The sequence below is a fragment of the Astyanax mexicanus genome, chromosome 2, assembly GCF_023375975.1.
Source record: "Astyanax mexicanus isolate ESR-SI-001 chromosome 2, AstMex3_surface, whole genome shotgun sequence".
Lineage (NCBI taxonomy): Eukaryota > Metazoa > Chordata > Actinopteri > Characiformes > Acestrorhamphidae > Astyanax > Astyanax mexicanus.
Genome location: NC_064409.1, coordinates 20,865,130 through 20,878,657, shown reverse-complemented (window position 1 = coordinate 20,878,657; position 13,528 = coordinate 20,865,130). Strand labels below are relative to the sequence as shown.

At 36.2% G+C, this 13,528-nt stretch overlaps 1 protein-coding gene across 2 annotated transcripts in view; it reads left to right on the top strand.

The window, feature by feature from the left end:
* The window catches only part of prkcq (protein kinase C, theta), a 45,637-nt gene extending 32,949 nt beyond the window's left edge, over positions 1–12,688 (top strand). For both annotated transcript variants that reach the window (XM_022671382.2, XM_022671383.2), the window contains exons 7-18: positions 553–638; positions 1,279–1,408; positions 1,838–1,947; positions 2,551–2,689; positions 4,600–4,763; positions 5,926–6,099; positions 6,880–6,971; positions 7,073–7,135; positions 7,339–7,477; positions 7,615–7,803; positions 8,984–9,112; positions 10,283–12,688. In XM_022671382.2, the coding sequence (XP_022527103.1) occupies positions 553–638; positions 1,279–1,408; positions 1,838–1,947; positions 2,551–2,689; positions 4,600–4,763; positions 5,926–6,099; positions 6,880–6,971; positions 7,073–7,135; positions 7,339–7,477; positions 7,615–7,803; positions 8,984–9,112; positions 10,283–10,441 (1,574 nt within the window). In that variant the 3' untranslated portion in view covers positions 10,442–12,688. The remainder of the gene's footprint in view (positions 1–552; positions 639–1,278; positions 1,409–1,837; positions 1,948–2,550; positions 2,690–4,599; positions 4,764–5,925; positions 6,100–6,879; positions 6,972–7,072; positions 7,136–7,338; positions 7,478–7,614; positions 7,804–8,983; positions 9,113–10,282) is intronic.
* The last annotated feature ends 840 nt before the right edge of the window (positions 12,689–13,528 follow it).

The window sequence follows — 13,528 nt, the reverse complement described above, 5'->3', positions numbered from 1 at the left end:
AAATAACCAATATGACCAAGCTTGACCGTGCTGGGTGACCAGCATGACCAGATTGTCCAAGATGGTTGACTGACAAGACCAACATGACCAAGCTTGTTGATGAACATGACAAACATGGCAAACTGGCTGACCAATATAAGCAGCTTGATTGAGCTTGGTTATATACCTTAGTCAGACCAGCAAGACCAAAATCAAATGTAACATACGGTACGTTGCTAAAGACCTGAATGACCAGTTTAAGGCATATTTTCATTTGGAGATGAGCAAATTAATGAGCTAGATATTGATCTACTTTGGTCAACAAAGACCAGCTTAGACTATCTAAAACCAGCTCCCAGCCACAAGCTGGTCTTGTGCTGGCTTTATGTCAACAGAGAAACTTTTTAATTTGTAAAAAAAACTTGATATAAGGTGGTTTGAGCAAAGTGTCACTTAAATAACTTTTTGTAGCACCTTTATTTTGATGATTGTACATTACAGTTCATTAGTGATCTTTTAAGTAACAGTGTTTGATCTCTCCTTCTCTCTCTCTCTCTCTATCTCTTTGTGTAGAATGTAACGCTGCCATCCATAAGAAGTGCATTGACAAAGTGATCGCTAAATGTACAGGCTCAGCCATCAACAGTAAAGAAACCATGGTAAATACTGTTTATTTAGGAAGCATCTGATTACTTAGTAAAATGTCTATACTGTAGATCTACTCTACTCACACACATTCAGCAGTTCACCATACACACACACAAACACGCACAGACACACACACACATACACAAACACACAGGAAGCCAAAATGAGTATAATGTCCCATTACTTTTGCCATGCCCCATTAAAAAGCTAGAAAACTCTGCACTGAGCCCTGGGATATGTGTGCGGGGTCTCCTGGTGTTCTCCACATGTTACATGTATAACAATGTGGATGGAGGAATGTTAAATACCTGCACAACTTCAGAAATGGAATGTCCTATTCATCTGCACCCCCTATCAGAACTCACTCCAACAACTCTTTCATAATTCACCTCAGCTTACCATGAGCATGCAGACCAGTTTTTAACATCACTCACCAGATAACACCTCACAACTTATACAGGTGTCGTTGTTTCCAAGTACATGTTTTAAAATATTTAAAGAGCCACAATATGCTGAAAGAAGCATAGTAACACCTACTTTCTTTTTGCTTTAGGTATTCTATTTTACTTTTTGTTGTCTGAATTAGCCCCTGTACTGAAACTCAGTGTGTGTGTGTGTGTGTGTGTGTGCGTGTGTATTTGTGTGTTCCAGATCCATAAAGAGCGCTTTAAGATCGACATGCCTCACAGGTTTAAGGTGTATAACTATAAGAGCCCAACGTTTTGTGAGCACTGCGGGACGCTGCTCTGGGGGATCGCCCGACAGGGCCTCAAGTGTGAAGGTGGGTGATCACATGTCCAACAATGAATCACATGACCTTAATAAACCACACAATTTTATCACTGGATGACAAAAAATATATATATTTTTCAGTTTTTAATGTGAATCTGGCAGTTGTTCTATACATTGTACCTTAATTACATGATGAATGCACCAATAGAAATGCGCCAAATGATGAACCTTAATTGAGTGTAGCAACTGTGCAGTTTTTGAAACAAACTCAGTGTAATAAGTTGTTTTTCCATCTTATATAATGCAGAAAAGGTCAACTACAGTGTCATATATGTTGCAAAAAGAGCAAAAAAAAATAGATCAAAATCTAAAATTAATTTTTGTAACCCATATGAAAACAATGTAATTCCCCAAATATTACTCTTTTTTGTGATTAATTTATGTGTGTATATGCGTGTGTGTGTTTGTGTGTGTGCAGAGTGTAGTATGAATGTTCATCATAAGTGTCAGAAGAAAGTGGCTAACCTATGTGGAGTAAACCAGAAGCTGATGGCTGAAGCTCTAGCCATGATTGAGGTCACACAGCAGGTAATTAATGCATTACTACTGATCATAAACACACGATAACATAATGTACTACAGTATAACACTGGAACATTATTTAAATATTTTTATTAATATTATTTTGCATACTTTGAAGATAATAAGAGTTGCTATATGTTTAAAAAATAAATAAAAAATGACCTGCTTAAACTATACAATATTAAGTCAGTTTTGCATATTTTTTTAAAACCATCACTGTCACAGTAAGCAGAAAGAGCCCATGGGGAAAAACTATACATTCTAACATAATGCTGATTTAAACTGCTCTAAATTACTGAACATTTTCACTGGCTAAAACAAAATGAACGTTAATGAAATGCTGTTACACAAAAAATATTGTATCTCTATTTTTCAGTCAATCAAGCACAACATTATGACCACCTCCATGTTTTGTGCAAAGAAATGGATAATAGGTGTAGAAACAAGGAGTTGGTCATAATGTTATGCTTGGGCTGTGTACTCTGGCAGTTGTTCTTTTTTTTCAATTAAAAATAATACTGATAAAAGGACTAATAGAATGTACTAAAATATATATAAAATAAATGTTTTTTCATTCTCTCTTTCTGTGTGTGTGTGTATGTGTATCAGGCACGGACCTCAGGCAGGGATAATGAGCTGAGTGGGCGTGAGGGTCCTGTAGGTGTTAGTCAGGCTGGAATGGTGAAAGAAAGCCAAGGCTGTTTACCAATTCATTCACTAACACCTGCTCCACCACTACCACGTAAAGGTAACACACTCAGAAATGCCTACATAAACATCACACAGTTTAATACAGCCCATAACCCTTAAATGTCAATAGTAATTTCTTAGCCTAATTATATAAAAAGCTGTTTGCTAACATTCTCAGCTTATATTTAATCTATTATAGTCTAAACTATTAAATAATGGTCAGGAAATTCAAATTTATTTAAAACATAAGAGTTTATTTGACCATTCTGACCAACTATGTAACAAAATGATTTATTAAATGTTTACATATTTTACTTGTTGCCATCATATTTGATGAAACAAACTAAACATCCAGAACACAGAACAGAACACAATTCCAAATCAAATCAGATAATTAATTTTATATCCAGTGCTTTTGATAACTAATGATGCCACAAGTCAGTTTTTAAAAAAAAACTTGGTAGCAGGGCAAAGCATCAGACACAAAAAAACATTAAAAAAACATAAAACATACAACATAACTTAGAACCCCCAATGAGCAGATGTGTAATGAAAAACTCCCTCAAAGTTGGAGAAAGACGAAACATTGGGAGGAATCAAGGAACCCATCCTCCTCTGGTCAGACTACTTATACAGTAAATGAATGATAAAAATTAATTATACATAAAGGGCCACTATTTTTTACTCCCACAGTGGGGAAATTCAAAGTGTTACATCAGCAAAGGAATAGCAAGGCCTTCAATACAAAAAAATAGATAAAATTTAGAGTACAATATATACAATATAAATAATAAAAAGTCAAGAACTCTTAAAATTGTATTTACAAATTATTGCATGTTGCCTCTTAATTGCACGGGGTAATGGGAAAACATTTGACATTATGTTACACAACAAAAAAAAACTATTTTCTGTAAGTGTGTAGCATTTAAGTGTGTATTTATGAATTCTGCTTTTTATATGTGGTCAGCTGGGAGCAGTAGAGTCTAATAGCAGCAGGAAGGATGGACCTGCGATACTGCTCCTTTACACACTTAGGGTAAAGCCAGAGACTGTAAAAAAGATAGATGCCGTGTCTCTGTTCCCATTCATTCAATGAAAATGAAGCCAAAATCTTCCGCCATGTTGGCGATCCTGCGAGTCTGCGCAGTAGAGACCAGAGGAGGGAGAAAGACTGTGGAGTGAGAGCTTACTCATTTAAATAAACCCGCCCCCCTGAGGGCTGCCTCCATAGAGCTATACATAGTCTATGGTCCCACCCATACAGTCATTGGTCCCACTCCGGCCCTTTTACAATAACCACACCTTTTTGAATAGAGCTGAATATCGGTTTAAAAACGAATTCTGTGGGGATATAAAATGTCACAATATAAGCAGAAGTTACACTAGCTGTTGCTTTTAAATAATGGATATAGAATTACAGTATATTGGGAAACAACATGATTGAAAGTTGTCTGTTTTGCCATTGAAACCTATGGGGATGGGTGGGGTTACACAGCTTTCTGCAACCGAACAGCAGGGGCCGCCCAACCTGTGGTGGCTTCACTTTTGAGAGACGATGCTCTGTGCAGCTATACACAGTTTATGGGTGAAGCAGCCTGTCATTAAAGGAGCTGCCCAGTGCTGCCAGAGTCTTATGCATAATATATTTACATAAGTCTTATATATTCAGGTGAATAACCACACCAGCAGTTGAAGCAGTTAGAAAATTCTAAGTCAGGGGTCATGTTAACTTCAGTATAGGCCGTTGGCATAAACTGGACGGTGAGCAGACTTCAAAAATCCTCCATCATCATCAGGCCGGACAGGTGAGCAGTCAATAACTCGGAGAAGGGAAGAGAATTCTGACTGGATTAATGGTGCATAAAGAGAAAATAGAACATTTTCAGCTTGTGGTTAATTATTTATCTGCAGTTGTTGTACAGCAGTTGAGAATTATAACAGTGAGTTCTGTTTCTCCTCGTCTCTCAGAGCAGCAGGGTATAGCGTGGGACACCCCGCCGCTGCAGGGGGACAGGCGGAGCTCCATCGAGACCTCAGAGCCACTGTACGCCGTCCCCCGCAAAGAATACCACAAATTCACCCTGGAAGAGTTCACCCTGCACAAGATGCTGGGAAAGGGCAGCTTCGGAAAAGTATGTGTGTGTGTTTATAACAGTGTTTCTACATTAATGGGATCCAGATGTGTTTTTGCTGCATTGCCAGATAAACAAAACATATTATATCATCACTGTTACTGCTTGTGTGCAATATATGCAATATATGCATTTCATTGTGTGGTAATACAGTAAAGATAATATCAGGTTAATAACATTATTATTATTATTATTATTATTATTATTATTATTATTATTATTATTATTATTATTATTAAAATGATGCTCTGTTATAAAGGGAATATAAATAGTTTATAAAGAAGTTAGGTTACAGACACTTTAAAAACATTCATAAACAGTTACAACACATAAAACTGATTACACATTAATTTATACTGTTAAACCTCAGATCTTTCTGGATGCTTATCTTACTCAGTCTTTTCCATCATTCAGCATTAATATATCTAATAATATTTATTTAACTACCTAGATTAATAATTTATCCAGTCATTTTAATATTGTGTACACAAACATATTAAATTAATAAACGCATATTAAATACTATTTTATTAGATATGGTGATGGAAAAGACAAAGTAAGATCAATATCCAGAAAGATCTGAGGTTTAACAGTATAAATAAATTTAGGATCCCTATTTGGTAAAAAAAAAAAAAAAACAGATCACTGTTGCCCTTTCTGTTTATATGTTGTAACTGCTCATTATTACTAATATTAACTACTATTTTTTTTTTTAAGTAAAATACTAAGTATTTAAACCCCTTTATAAAGGAGCTTTATTTTAATGTGGTACTGATATATTAAGATCATTCTACAGTAGATTTCAATGTATGCACTGCCACTGTGACCCAAGGATTGCTGGTCTTGGGTTCAAATCCCGGTCATGCTGTTTCTCCTTCAGCAGCCGGAGTCCGAGAGAGCACAATTTGTCATGCTTTCTCTGGGTGGGTAGATGGCCCTCACCATCCTAGTGTTGGGGCATTAACAGGAATAGGGGAGTCCTAATGAGTTGGTGGGTTGATAGATATGGAGAAAATTAAATAAAAAAAAATATGGAAATATAAAAAACATGAAACATACATTTATTGAATGGATTAAAAGTTTGTAATCTATCATTTCAAATAATTCCAATAAATGTCTGAAAAAGTATTTCATATTAAATGATATCTACCTGTGTTTGCAGGTGTTTCTGGGAGAGCTGAAGGCCACGGGACAGTTCTATGCAGTGAAGGCTCTGAAGAAGGATGTGGTGCTGATGGATGATGATGTGGAGTGTACGATGGTGGAGAGGAGAGTACTGTCTCTCGCCTGGGAGCATCCCTTCCTCACACACCTCTACTGCACCTTCCAGACCAAGGTACACACACACACACACACACACACAAACACACAAAGTGACAAACTTCAAAAAATAAGATGAGAGTTTCTCATGTAAAAGTAAGGTTATTGTGGCGACCAGTGCAATGGACGTCCAGTAACTGTGAGTAAATGCAGCGTGTGTGTATATGTGTTTGTGTGTGTGTGTGTGTGTGTGTGAGTGCATACTGAGCAGTTAAGAGGGACAGTGGGCCTTTTTATCCTATGGTGCACCACTGGCTCATTCTACAAGCTAGAATTGTGATTTATGTCTGTAATTAACGTTCTGATGTTATGACATGTAGTAACTGTTACGCTAAGTTTTGGAAGTACGTGAATTGGTGAATAAGGTTAATGTCAAGCATTTTATCATGCTGCCGTGTGTGGAATCTTTCTTCTATTTGCATGTACTTTAGAATTGTTTAAGCCTGATCATGAACCACACCCTCGTCACAAATAAAAAGCACACACACATTATTATTATTGCCCTTTTTTTGTATGCTGTATTTTACACATTTTTTGCAAGATTTTCCACCTTTAGATGGTTCAGCCTGACTGTGTGACTCAGGCTTGTATACAGCTTTTTGATCTGACAAGGTTTCTGCGTTGCAACAAATTTCTAAAGATTTATTTTGGTGCAATTAATCATTAAAATCATAAAAATACACTAGAAACCTCAGAACCCACCTGGGATAAACTAGAGAACAACTGTTAACACCATAGCAACCATTTGGCAACATGTGTGTGTGTGTGTGTGTATGTGTGTGTGTGTGTGTTGTAGGAGAATCTCTTCTTTGTGATGGAGTATCTAAACGGAGGAGATTTAATGTTTCACATCCAGTCCTGCCACAGATTTGACCTGGTCCGCTCCACGTAAGACACACGCACACACACACACAAACACACACTTTACATTTACTGTTTACAGACATATGTATACATATAGTATCTCTGTCTCTCTTTATATTTTACAGGTTTTATGCGGCTGAGATTATCTGTGGGCTGCAGTTTCTACATTCTAAGGGCATTGTGTACAGGTAGTCATTTCATTATGTTGACATGTTGACATTTACCCAAGAAAAAAAACATCTCTAATAATAGACTAGCTAATAATTACAGCCATATCATAACTGTTTTAGGGTATAACATTTCAACATTTATAAACACTTACCAATATAACAATTATTCAGAATATAATAGAGTATTGAATACGTTGTGTTTGTGTTCTGTCCATCTGCAGAGATCTAAAGTTGGATAATATCCTGCTGGATTTCGATGGTCACATTAAAATAGCTGATTTTGGTATGTGTAAGGAGAACATGCTGGGTGATGTTCGCACCTCTACGTTCTGTGGAACACCTGATTACATTGCTCCTGAGGTAAAACACTGATAACACACACTGCACACTGATATTACTGTGTTCTGCATATGCTGTACATGCCTATGACATAATATATATAGATATCTAGACCGGTATTAAAGAGCATGTAAATGATTTCTTCTGTTTTTCTGCAGATTTTGCTCGGGCAGAAATATGGCACCTCTGTGGACTGGTGGTCGTTTGGGGTCCTTCTCTATGAGATGCTGATTGGTCAGTCTCCGTTCCACGGCCATGATGAGGAAGAACTGTTCCAGTCCATTCGTACAGATGACCCCTGTTACCCCCGGTGGCTCACCAGAGACGCGCGGGATATTCTAATTAAAGTATGACCCTTTTTTTAAAATACAAAGTATTTACAGTACTGTAAAATAAATTGCTACTGAAAAAAGTGTTGTAATGCAATGTAATGCAAAATGCAACATCTGGAAACATTCTTAAAAAACAGTAGGTGGACAACTTTTACTAACATAATTTGACATAGCAACACTTGACAACTTCCTATAAGTACAAATGGGTTAGTATATTAATATTTAGTGCACTAACTTGCCAAACCCACACTATGAAAATTAGGTTTAAGGCTCAAGGCTTTTTATTTGCCATTTGTGTACAGATTAGTATATAGTCTATATCTTACAGTATTGAGGTATGCTAAAGCACATTTGGAAAAGCCAGCTTCAGTTTGGAATAAAGTGCTTTGGACTAATAAAACTAAAATTTACTTATTTGGAGGGTGGTATGCATGGCAGAAAAAGAACACAGAATTCCAAGACAAACACCAAATGTGTTGGTGGTTCATCATGCTGTGGGGCTGTGTGATCGGTGCAAGTACTGGGAATCTTGCTAAAGTTGAGGGTCGCATGGATTTCAGTCAATATCAGCAGATTCATGAGAACAATGTTAAAGAATCAGTGAGAAAATTGAAGTTTGAAGTTGCGGGGCTGGATACTTCAACAAGACAATGATCCTAAACACTAAACACTTACTGCTCAAAATCTACTAAAGCATTCATGCAGAGGAACAAGTACAATATTCTCGAATGATCATCTCAGACCTCAGACCTGAATATTTTTGAAAATCTGTGTTGTGATTTAAAGCGGGCTGTTCATGATCAAAAACCATCAAACCTGACTGATCTGGAGATGTTGTAAAGAAGAATAATCCAAAATACCTTCAGTCAGACTCATACTTTATATGACTGTCAGACTCATACTCAAACTTTATTTTACCTCTCAAATATCACTGTGTTCATCTGCTATATGATATATTTAACTGAAATTGCTCATTTGAACAACCAACGATTTATAAAGGAAAATCCTGAAAATTTTCAGGGGTGCCCAAACTTTTTCATACCACTGTAGTTAGGACGCGGCCAGAATTCATTTCCTGTTACTGTTCCCCAGTGTAGTCAATCAAATTCTTGCAGCAAATTTCATTCTCTGCTGTGATTGGTCAAGGCATGGTAGCATCACACTGACTCTGACCCTGCTCTGTAATTGGTTGCAGTTGTTCGTTAGGGAGCCAGAGCGGAGGCTGGGCATTAAGGGCAACATTCGGCAGCACTCATTCTTCAGGGACACGGACTGGAACGCACTGGAGAAACGGCAGGTGGAGCCGCCCTTCAGGCCAACTGTGGTACGTTTTACAGCTCTGTTAACACAATGACATGGCAAAAGTCATGAGACAGCTGAATAAACTTTATTTATGAAGAGGGGGTTACCTCAGGGGATGGCTTAGAAAAACCCACACCTGTATAAGTTGTGAGGTGCCATTTTGTGAGTGGGATTGGTCAGGTGAGGTTAATGACAGTTGGGGTTAGAATCTACCAGAAGTTACATAACTAGAAGCAGGTTGGTGGGGTGCTAGAACATTCTGTACAGTACGTACAGTGCACTACTGTATATGCATTCAGCTGCTTTATGTTGGACACATTAATGTTGACACAGAGTTTGTCTAGTGTCTGTAGAGAAGTATTGCCAATAGAATAGGACTCTCTGGAGCAGATAAACAAACATGAACCTGTTGGCATCATGCGTGGTCTATAGATGGGTATAAAGCCCCCTAGTATTGAGAGGTGGAGCAGTGGAATTGTGTACTCTGGAGTGACGGTACTCCATCCATACTGCATTAATTTAAATTGTAGGAAGTTAAATAGTTTTAAATCAAATGTATATATCTGAAATATCTTTTTTTTTTTCATTTTTGCTAACATTACATAATAATAATAATCAACTTATTGTTAAATTATTGAAAGTGTCTTATTACACTGGCAGATATTTCTATATTATTATTTAAAATGATTTAATATTAACAATAATTAGAAACTATGATCTTTAACAGTCTATTCTCAATTACGCAAAATTATCTGCCAATACAATAAGACACATTTGGTAGATTAAATCACTTAAAACACGTAGAAGGAAATTAGAAAAAAAAATAATGTTCCTTATAATATTACTTTAATAATCTCAAAATGAGAAAAAATATATATTTAGACTACATTTAAGAGAATTTCACTTGCTCAAATTTGCTCAAAAAATTTTTTGTGGAATATTTTTGGATGGGATGAGTGGGTTTGTGTTGTTGGGAATGAAGTTGGATTGTGACAAGATCTTGTAATCCTCATAGTATGCTCCATTAAATCTAGTAAAAGTTTTTCCTGGACAGTGGAGAGAGAACTCTTTTAATACCACTGATTTTGGAAGACAGTGAATAAGCCGGTGTCCCAAGACTTTTGTCCATATAATGTTTGTTTATATCATATTTAGAAGTTGATCTCACTATGTTTCTACTGAACCTTTGCAGAAATCTGCGAGTGACTGCAGTAACTTCGACAAGGAGTTCATAAACGAGAAACCTCGACTGTCCAGCGCAGACCGGACCCTTATCAACAGCATGGACCAGACCATGTTCAAGAACTTCTCCTTCATCAACCCGGGCATGGCTCGCCTTAAGAACCCCTGAGATCCACACATATACTGACTTCAGCTCTTCAGTGCCAGTGTATTTACACTTATATATGTACAATGATCCGTTATAACATTAAAACCACATGCCCGATATTGTGTAGGTTTAATAAATACCTCTGACCTAGCGGGATATGGACTCCACAAGACTTCTGAAGGTATTTTAGATAATCCAGTAGAAGTTTTTTTAATAATTTTTTTTCTTTTGTTTATCGTTTATTACAGTTCAAACAACCTCACTGGCCAAACTCTGGGGCCTATTGCTGACCCCTGGATTAAACTAGTTCTCTTAGTCCAATAATACATGTTCTCTCAAGGTCTGTAAACTGAGAAAAATGTCTTCGAATGCACCATAGTGCATGTCTAGCAGTCAACACCCTCTCACCAAGAGGTGCACTACACAAAGGAATCTTCTGATTGGAGTTTTTAGTAAACAAAAATGCTGATTTTATGTGGATGGGCAGGAAAAACACTGAGTTTTTAAAAATATCTAAATATGTATCATGTGGATACTGCCTAAACTTCTAATATAATTCTTATAAACTCCAATAACATCCTAATTAAAAGTCAGTGGATGTTCTGACTGCCTCATCGCCTTGTTCAAGGACAAACAGGACACTGGATCCTCAGCTCTGTAGGAAAATCTCCTTATTCTTCCCCAAAAACCATTCCCCATATTTTCACCAGCACTGGCTCTGTTTAAAGCATACTCATGTCCTTCACAAGGTCATTAGTGTAAAAATTATGATGAAGAAGCTGTACGTGAGGAACAGGGAGAGGCTAAATGTTCCGAATGCTACTGAAATAAGACTTAATTTTAAGGAACACAAGTTAGGTTAGGTTTAAATGTAGGTCTTGATCTGTGTTAAACAAGCTTAAAATAGTATTTTTATTTTATTTTTAAATGTTTATTAAACATTTAGATTTAAATATTCATCATGACCATCATAGTCCAATAAATAATAATAAAATGCATTATTCATTATTAATTTTAATAATGCATAGTAAACACTTTGATATCACCCTGTTTTATCCCAAATAATTAATATGGATTACAGCTTAAAGTTGCATGTTATTAATGTGTAATTGGCAAAACTTTGATTTGTACAATCATACAATGTAAAATACACTCTCTATGTGGATTCAAACACCAAATGCAAATTAAGCAAAGACATTCCTGGGAGATCTTTGCTGTGTGTGGGTGAGCATTATCCTGCTGAAAAAAAAATGCCATTTGAAAGCCCTGCAGTTAAAGACATGTATCCGCAGGATGTCCTGCACATATCGCTGAGCTGTTATTGGCCCTGGCTGATGGATTGCCTACATGGTGGATGTACAATGCCCCTTTGTATAATCACGCTCTCTAATGAAAAACATGTATCTCCATTTTTGTTGTAGATTTTTAGTTTCTACATATTTTGAACACACAAACTGTCCCTTACATTACCCATACATTGCTGTTTTAAAGATACATGTTTTTCATTAGACAGTGAAGATATAGTCTATTAACTGGACAAAATGTCTCAGATTCAGGAAGAGATAGGTTTAGCAGTAATCAGTGCACAAGCCCAAAGTAGCATCTTATAGCCTAGTAACATTTTCCCCTTTTCGTACTTGTATGTGAAGGTCATGATAAATAAAACCTAATGTATACTAAATATTAATTAATGTATTCATTTAAACATAACAAGAACAAAAAAAAACTCATTTGTGTTGCTTAAAACAAAGAGTTTTCCTGTATTTGTGTAGATATGATATATAAAACAAATGTTTTATTTATACCAGTGTGTGGACTGGTATTTTCAGTTGCATGTATTTAAGTTTCATTTACTCAGTCGGATTAACACTCTTTTTTTTTTTTTTAGTATTAATGTGAATTAGTTTTTTTATCAGATATGAATTGTCGATGTAGAAATATCTGTAGCTCCATTCATGTAAAAATTCTTCTGTTCTAGTGTATGTGTGCGCATGTGTGAATAATTGAAATATTGTAGGTATTTGCAAGCATTTATTGTACGTGCTGTTGTAATCTGAGTGAATAAAGTCTTATATTGATTTTTTTGTATGACATATGAATATTACAGTACATTCTGTCAACAATGTGAAGTAGTAAAAATGTACAGATGCATTCAGTGCTTGTGCTTGTATTATTTGGCTTTTTTTTTCTTATTTGTCTTAAATCACAGTGAGAAAACAATTTCATTTTAAGGTAATTAAATTTAGTACACTGTAAAAAACGTGTAAAGTCATGCCTTACAATGAACATGAAATGATACAGTAACTGATTACAGAGTGTTTTTTTTTCAACTGTAACTCAACTTATAGAAGAAACATATTCAGTTGAGCCTCAAAAGCATTAATAAATAAGCTGCAGCTGAAACTGATTAAATAGTATGTATTATGCTTCAGATATTATGCTTTGGATTTACTTAGTCAGTGAACTAGTGCATTACCTAGTCAGTGAGGTAGTGAGTTACCTAGTTAGTGAGCTAGTGAGTTAGTTAGTTACCTAGTCAGTGAACTAGTAAGTTAGTTAGTTACCTAGTCAGTGAGCTAGTTATTTACATAGTCAGTGAACTTGTAAGTTAGTTAGTTACCTAGTCAGTGAACTAATCAATTATCTAGTCAGTGAACTAGTTACTAGTTACCTAGTTAGTGAGCCAGTGAGTTAGTTAGCTAGTTACTGAACTAGTGAGTTACCTGGTTAGTGAGCCAGTGTGTCAGTTAGTTACCTAGTCAGTAAATTAGTGTGTTAGGTAGTTACCTACTTTGCACATGAATATTTAACCCACCTCACTAATGTGAGCTTTTTAATGCAGTGAAACACTTGCTTAGAGAATAAATATAACATTAAATATAACGTTTGTATGAAATTTATTTGTAAAAGTATCTGCTGCTGCTGCGAGCTGAAACCTGTTCCCTCTTCATGTTTGGAAGAACACATGAAACTGGGTGCGTGGGTCATTCTCAGACAAGGGTTTAGGGTACCAGCAGTACAAAACCAGCTGACTAATGGAGATTTAAGGGGAACGCCATCTAATAAACGCCCGCCTCTCTTTTTAATAACGCACACCATAAGAAAACA